This window comes from Zootoca vivipara, chromosome 14, assembly GCF_963506605.1.
Source record: "Zootoca vivipara chromosome 14, rZooViv1.1, whole genome shotgun sequence".
Lineage (NCBI taxonomy): Eukaryota > Metazoa > Chordata > Lepidosauria > Squamata > Lacertidae > Zootoca > Zootoca vivipara.
In genome coordinates this window covers 12,131,869-12,140,141 of record NC_083289.1, presented here as the reverse complement: position 1 = coordinate 12,140,141, position 8,273 = coordinate 12,131,869, and the positions used below count along the sequence as shown (strand labels likewise).

The window sequence follows — 8,273 nt, the reverse complement described above, 5'->3', positions numbered from 1 at the left end:
TCCAGGCCAGTTGGGCCAATGTCCCCTTTATTTGCCAGGATTGTTAGACATGCATCTTTATGCCCCAGTTGAGAAATATATACACACAGAGAGTGAGACATTCAGCCAAGATTACAGCTAAAAGGTGCTGGGGGGGGGGGTGACACTGCAACGGAGAATTGAAATGATATCTCGGATTCAAGGACACATTTCAGTGGATGGAGCAGGGCTGGAGACTATCATGTTACAAGACAGCTGAAGGGTTTTTTTGTTTTGTTTTTAAAGAAGCATCCCCCCCCCCAGTATGTTCCATATACATCTCCCTCTTTTGCTCCAGAGCATAAAACAACAGCCAGTTGAAATTGCAAAACGTGATTCCGGCAAAACGTCAGGCAAATAGCTGTTTTGACAGGAGAAGAGGCTGCTTCAGGGCAACCGTGGCCTCTTTGTCACTGGAGATATTCAAGCAGAAGCTGTAAGGCAGGTGTGATGAACCTCCGGCCCTCCATATGTCCCGGAACAACAGCTCCTATCAGCCTCAGGAAGCTAGGAATGACGGGAGTTGTCGCCTGGCAACTTCTGGAGGGCCAAAGCTGCCGCATGCCTGCTGTGGGGGTTGCAAGATTCCTAGAATGAGATCAGGGCCCATAAGAGCATTTAGAGCAATACGCATGACCACCTAAGCAGCCACACGCAACCAACAGACCAACAAACCGACGGTTGCATCCTGACGTTTGTCACTTAGTGGTATACTTCTTCTGCTGGCAAGGTGCTTTGCAGCAGGAGTACTTCATTGCCTGAGATAACCCACAAGCAGGTGGGCCGCTGCTGTGCAACAAGTTTCTGTTGCATTGGATGCCACTATTCCACGACTTTAAAATCTCCCTGAACCTCCCAATGTGTAGAGACTTTAAAGGGGGATATATGGCAAACTTGAAGGGTCAGGAAGGGTGCAGGCTCTTCATGTTGGCTAGATTCAACGTGTTCCCCTCTATGGAGACAGAAGGAAGATATCTAGCTCTCCCAAAAGCCGAACGTTTATGTAAATGCGGGAAGAATGAACCAGATACATTGGACCACATTTTCTTTTCCTGTAATTACGGTATTAATGCGAGAAGACGATTGCTGGATGCTTTGCAGGTGGATGCATCGATCGCAGCAATGCCAACTATTCAGGGGTTATTGTCAGATAATAATGATGGAGTTACTTTAGTGGTGGCTGAGTTTTTGTGCTCGGTTTACGCAGAGAGATTGGGCCACTGTGGAGAGACCAGGGGGTGCTAATTGAAAATTGATATATTGTCCTAAAATATTAATTCAATTAATATGTATTTTATTTCATGAAGTTTATAATGCGAATGTTTTATTCATAACTTTGTTCTGAAGCTTCTGAATTTGTCATGCCTAATAAAGGTTATTGATTTGATTTAAAATCTCCCACCTGCTGGTACAAAAGCCTTGTGCTAGTGGGCAGAGGGCACAGCCCTCGCAAGTTTAAAAATGGCTGGCGTGGACCCCAGCCATACATTTAAAAGGACACTTGTGCCACTTTTACAGCTCTGGCTTCCCCCAAATTAAATCCGGCAACTGCAGTCGGTTAAAGGGTGTCAGGGGCTGCTAGAAGACAACCCAAGACCTCCAATCCACAGGACCCTTAACAAAAACTACCGTTTCAACGCGAAAGTGGTCCGAGCATGCTTTAAATGTATGGTGCCATTGTGACCCAGGTCATGAGAAGGAGCGCTGCATGGGAGCTGCAGGCTTTTAGACGCGTTCATGGGGTCCTCTGACGAGAGATGCCACATGCCTCCGTTGGTGCTCGAAGCGCATGGCATTCGGAAGGGCGTTCCTTTCTCAGCCTCCCTGCAAAACAAAAGCCTCATTGGGGTTCTGCTGGCATGCACCACTCGCTACGACATCGAGCGGCCTTTGTTCTGCAAAGCCATAGAAGCCTACATAATCTAGACATCTACACTGGGGACACAAAGGAAGACAAGAAGAAGCCGCTCCGTCTGTACGCACATTGCTTTGTGACTCTCCTCAAATGGGAGATGTGCTATTGTTTACGTCGAAAGGTTTGGAGTGCCGAATCTCCAATATGGACGACAGGCAAAGAGGGCCACCATGGACTGGTGTACCGAGTGCATTCAGCCAACAAAATGGACAGGGTATTGCATCAGGAAGCCATGCTCCCATGTGTAGAGGCGCTTGTCCCCTTGATTATAGGAAAGCATGGCCAGGACGGGCACAAACGATGAATCGTCCTGCTTGGTTGGGGACACTTTGGAAGCAAAGCCTGCGTCGGATAGCGACAGTTTCAGCTCAAAGCTGGTGTCTAGCTGCCTTTCCCTCCAGAGATCATAAGCAAAGGCGACGTGCGTGTGGTTCTTGTCGGTGATGTACAGCACCCCGCAGGCGACGAACGCGTTGCCGGCTTTGGACTGCGGGTACGTGGTGTTGATGTGCCGCAGCACCGAGAAGGTGTCCTCGTCTATGTGTGCCACCATGATGTGCTCATCTGGCCTCGAGAGGTAGAGCACCCAGAGCCCGTTCTCGTCCACGGCGACGCTGAAGTAGGATTTGGAAGCGCCGAAGAGGTACTTGCGCTCAAAGTACCAGGCGTTTTTGATGGAGAGCGTCTGCGAGGACCGCGTCGCAAAGTCGTACCTGCGGAGAGGGTTTGAAGCAAAATACTTCAGAGAAGCTCAAGCGGCAGGAGGGCAGGGGTTTGTAAAACAAAATTAACACACCCTATTTGCTTCCGTGTGTTTTATATTGAAAGGAATGGAAGCACATGAATCCAGATTGGGAACCTCTTTCAGTCCAAGTCCACATTCCATTCTGGGTAACCTACCAGAGGCTAGAGCTGGGTGATATATCAATATATCATCCAAAACCGAAGTCCATATCATGATATTGGTTTCATAATAGATACTTTTTAAATTTTATTTATTTGGTTTTTCAACTTATAATTTTACAGAGCTATATCAAATATAAATCATAAAAACAAGATTCCAAGGAATCTCCTGGACTTCCATCCTCCCCTTTGTGGGTCCTATTATTAATTCCTCCCGCATCTTTTATGCTAATACAAACCCTTTACCTCTTCCATTATGTCCAGAATCAACCTTAAACTACAAGTGCTATTCCAATCCTACTAACGATTTGAGTTGTTTACAATGGTCTTTAAGAAAAGTTATGAATTTTCCGCATTACATATTAACATTTTGGACCTGGTAATAGATTGCGAATCAAGGTTTTTGTGTGTGCGCGCTATGCAAAAACCACGTTGCAGAAAAACCGTGAAGCCAGCCAATGATTCTCTCGATTCCTGCAGCCCCTTTTAACTCGGCGGGCTCAATTCTCCCCTGCCATCTGCAAAGGGCAGTGAATCACAAGAGCAGGCGCCGGCAAAAATCACAATGCAGGAGAAACCATGAAGTCAGCCGATGCCTCTACATAGCTCCATCCTTATTTCAGACATCGTGATATATTGGTATATTGTGGTTCAGCTGGTGATATATCACAGTGTTGAAAACCATATGTTGCTGAACCCTACCCCATCCCAGTGGTGGACTGGGTCAGGGGGAAAACAGGAGGAAGCAATGAATATAATTTTTTACCAAAGCAGACTAGTTTTTACACCTCCATGCATACCCTACTTCCCCTCGTACTGCAACAATTTCCAGAGTTCCCTGGGAAGAGGGATTGTAGCTCTGTGATGGGAATCGGAGTCTCTGAACCACACACAGCACCCTTAACAAACTACCCTTCCCAGAAAACTGTAGTTTAAAGTGGGGTGGTACTGCTTTAAATACATAGTGCGGATGGGGCCTCTGTAGAGATCACACACACAAAAAAAAGTTTTCTGGGGAGAAGAGGAGGAGAGCACATTGAAACAGGCAGATTGGAAAGCTCATAGAAGTTTGGGTCCATGTGTGTGTCATTTCAGTTAACAATAAAAATGGAGTCCTTTGTTCAATCTGTCAAAATTCCAGTAGGTTTTATGTCCTGAGGGATTAGAAGAATGCCAGTAAATTAGATGCTATTTGGACGGCAAATGTCCAATTTACAGGTAGCAGAAGACTGGACTGATTTCCATGGAAATCAATGGCTAAACTGGAACATGTCTCTGAATGTGCTTTCTGGGAATCACAAGTGGAGATTTGCACTCGTGTCTTGCTTCTGGGCTTCCCACAAGCATCTGGTTGGTTGCTGTGATAACAACAACAACAACAACAACAACAACAACAACAACAACAACAACTTTTAATTACTGGTAGTTATACCCTGCCCATCTGGCTTAGTTTCCCCAGCCACTCTGGGCGGCTCCCAACAGAATATTAAAAACATGATAAAACATCAAACATTTAAAACTTCCTTAAACAGGATGACAGCCTAGATGGGCCATTGGGAATCTTCTTATGTTCTAATGACTTGGGTGGCAAAATCTGAAATCCAATCAAATAAACTGGGACCAGGAAATAAAAACAAAAATCTTTCCAAGCAAGGAGATTGAGCAAGCATTCTGGCCTTGTTCTTGCTTTCCCAGAGTCGGGATGAGCATCTCTCTGAAGCACAAAAGCATTGGTGTTTCTTTTTTTACAAAAAATACTGGAATTTTTTGGATAACTGAGCCACAGAGATTAGGAAGCCCTGAAATGTAATTTTAAAAGTGCCCAGCAGGCATTTCCCACTGGCTAATACAGTTTGTATCTTCCAAAAGTTGAGTTGACTGCAAGACACATCCCAAAGGAAATGAGCTCTCCCTTAATAATGCTTCCCACAGGCTGCATATGCGATACCTTTAAAGCACATTCATGGCAAGCTTTCCCCTCAAAGAATTCTGGGAACTGTAGTTTATTAAGAATTGCTGAGAATTAAAACTCTGCGGGGAGTCAACCACCGTGCCCAGATTTATTTGAGGGAAAGAAGCTTTGAATGTGGTTGAAGGGGTCCAGAATGATGTGCACGCACCCTAAGATTGGGACCACACGGCTGAGAAGCAAGTCTGCCACAAAGTTGCTGGAGGAAAGGGTCATTCTGAGGACAGTTCAGCATTCAACGCAAGCAAGGCAAAGAAGCTCTTTAAAATGATGTTCCCTTTTGTTCCTCAAAGTACAGAACATGCCACTTAAGAGTTAAGAGGGAATAGCAGAATGCACCTGTCTCTCTTATCATTGCCCCCAAGAGAGCCAATGGTTGTGTTCGCATCTAACACCAAACTACAGTTTGGAACCGCAGAAGGATCATGGGAGTGCAGTCTGCCCAGTTTCTGGTTCTCCTCTGGTACAGCCACAACAAGGCCACAAAGTTTCACTTCTGTTTTCAATTAACCATCACTGAACCAAACCTGGGTTTAGTGTTAACCATGGTTTAGGGAAACAAGGTAAGAAGGTAAAGTTAAAGGAGCCCTGGACGGTTAAGTCCAGTCAAAGGCAACTGGGTTTGTGGCGCTCATCTCGCTTTCAGGCCGAGGGAGCCAGTGTTTGTCCATAGACAGCTTTCCAGGTCATGTGGCCAGCAGGACTAAACCGCTTCTAGCACAACGGGACACTGTGATGGAAACCAGAGCGCACGGAAACGCCGTTTACCTTCCCGCAGCGGTACCTATTTCTCTTCTTGCACTGGCATGCTTTCAAACTGCTAGGTTGGCAGGAGCTGGGACAGAGCAACGGGAGCTCATCCTGTTGTGCATATTCGAACCGCCGACCTTCTGATCAGCAAGCCCAAGAGGCTCAGTGGTTTAGACCACAGCGCCACCCGAGTCCCATAGGGACAGCAAGACAGGACCATAAATGAACATTTGAAGAAGTCTTGTTTTCCCACAAGCCATTGTTCTCAGTGGGAGGGAAACAGTAAAAAAAAGTTGATTCCCGGAAATGGACAGAACAAGAGTCTGCCAGATCAAACTATGACGTGGATGAACTGCATTTGATTATACGCACACACGTCATAGAATTGCACCAAAGGTCAGTTTCAAAATACATTACCAAAGCAGGAAGGCAAAACAGATCAAAGGCACAGCCGAAGAGGAAAATACATGCCTCCTAAAACTCGAGAGAGATGGGGCAACCAAACCACATTTTTTTGGGGGGGGGGAATTCTGCAGTCTGGGTGCCACTACCAAGCATGAAAGCTTTATTGCACATGTCCTGGAACATAAGATACTGCCTGATGCTATCAGGTCTGCAATCTGTCTCCTGCCTGGTTTACAAGTCTTTTGTTAGAGGAACCAAACTCCCCAAAACCTTCAAATGGCTGCTAGCAACATCAATCTCCCTCTGAGTGCTAATCATGGACAGTTGAGACATTATATCCCTCCCTCTTCAGCCGCTTCCAGTGCTGAGATGAAAGGCCATTGTTGGAAGAGGCCTGGCGTCTCTAAACCCCCTTGCCAAGAAACCGGGAGTGTTTCGACAGAGCAAATTACAATCCCAGGAACCTCTCTCATTTCTCTGCCTGCTTCCCTAGGGAGGAAGGCCAAGGAGACGCTCACACCTGCTTCTCAAAGGCGAATGTTGTTGCTGGCATCGGCATCAAGGGCGATGCTGGAAAGGGCAAAAGAGCAGAGGGGATCTTTCGCTCACTCTTGAAATAGCTTCCAGCCACCCAAATAACACCAAGGCTGCAATCCCAGCTCCCACACAACGGAGCCTCAGCATACACACTCATACCATAAGCTAAGCCCTGGGCGAAGCAAGTCGTTCAAAGTGAGTCTTCGTGGAATGGCAGCAACGAGAAACAAAGGAAACGGCCTTACAGAGACTCGCCCCATTGGTCCGTGGAGCCCAGTGTCGTCTGCGATGCCTGGCAGTGGCTCTCCAGGGCTCCAGACTTGGGAGATGCTGGGGATCGAATGAGGGGCCATCTCCACTCAAGGAGGATCCTCTACCACTGAGGTACCTTACTGCCAGTTTCCCTTTCCCTGACGTGGTGCAGCGCAGTAGCAGAAGCCCCTTTGCTGCCCCCTCAGCTACTTACTTCACAATAATGTTGCGTCCAACACGCTGATAGTACAAGGTGTTGTTATAAATGGCATGCCCACAGCCGTAATATTGCCAAGGGAGCTCGATGGTGCTGTAGCTGTTGTTCCACAGCGCAGAGATGTCCTCGTATTCTTTAATCATGTGGCCTGTTGAGGGGAGGAAGGCATGGAAGAAGCTGGTTTGTTTATTACATGTAGACTGCAATACTGCAATTACAAGATTACTGCAATGCTCTATATGCAGGGCTGCCTCTGAAGACGGTTTGGAAACTTCAGCCAGTGCAGAATTCAGCGGCCAGGTTGCTCACCGGAGCAAGACGGTTTAAGCAATCCTGGTCCGACTGCACTGGCTACCAAGTCGTTTCCAGGCCCAATTCAAAATGCTGGTTTTGACCTATAAAGCCTTAAATGGCTCAGAACCACAATACCTCAAGGACCGCCGCTTCCATATGAACCTACCCAGACCCTGAGATCACCTTCTGAGGCCCTTCTTTGCGTGCCTCCTCCTCAAGAGGTCCAGAGGGTGGCAACACGAGAACGGGGCCTTCTCTGTAGTGGCTCCCCATCTGTGGAATGCTGTCCCTGGGGAAGTTCGCCTGGCGCCTTCATTACACACCTTTAAGCTCCAGGCAAAAATGAGACCTCCGGGTATAGGGCGGCTTATCAATTCAATAAATAATAATAAGAATAAGAATATACACCACCTTTCTTCCAAGGTGCTCAAGGTGGCGTGCACAGACCTGGAAATGTACACAGATCTGCATGTGCAGCCAGAAATCCTTGGCAACAAATGGCACCACACACTTGACTTCCTCTTCACCTGCCCTGTTACCTTGCAGCTTTCACAGACTCACAGAACCGTAGAGTTGGAAGGGACCACAAGAGTCCATCCTCCTGCAATGCAGGAATCTCTTTCCCCAATGTGGAGCTTGAACCCACGACCCTGAGGTTAAGAGTCTCGTGCTCTACCAACTGAGCTAGCCCAGGCTTGACTACAAGGCAATGCAGAATAACAGCCAGTGGTGAGCTTAAAAGTGCTACATGGACACCACTATGGAGCCAATGGGCGAGAGCACTGCAGTCTCCTTGGCAGGGATCAACCAGAGTCAGCAGAGCCCGGGGCAGCTCAGCTCTTCCAAGTCTAAAATCCTTTGATTCTATGTATGCAACGCAATTGCACCTGAAGCCGGGACGCTTTCTCCCAGTTACTGTTCTGCCACAGCAGGCGTTTGCCAGTTTCTACCCCATCCCAAGTGCCTTTCATCTTCTTTTTGCAAGCTCGTTCCTGAAACCACAAGGGACAGTG

At 47.3% G+C, this 8,273-nt stretch overlaps 1 protein-coding gene across 1 annotated transcript in view; it reads right to left on the bottom strand.

Annotated features, from left to right (window-relative positions):
* The window catches only part of GLDN (gliomedin), a 31,886-nt gene continuing 23,613 nt past the window's right edge, over positions 1–8,273 (bottom strand). Inside the window, exons 9-10 of the mRNA XM_035130479.2 lie at positions 6,964–7,114; positions 1–2,646 (exon numbers count right to left, since the gene is read on the bottom strand). Of these exons, the coding sequence (XP_034986370.2) occupies positions 2,127–2,646; positions 6,964–7,114 (671 nt within the window). The 3' untranslated portion in view covers positions 1–2,126. The remainder of the gene's footprint in view (positions 2,647–6,963; positions 7,115–8,273) is intronic.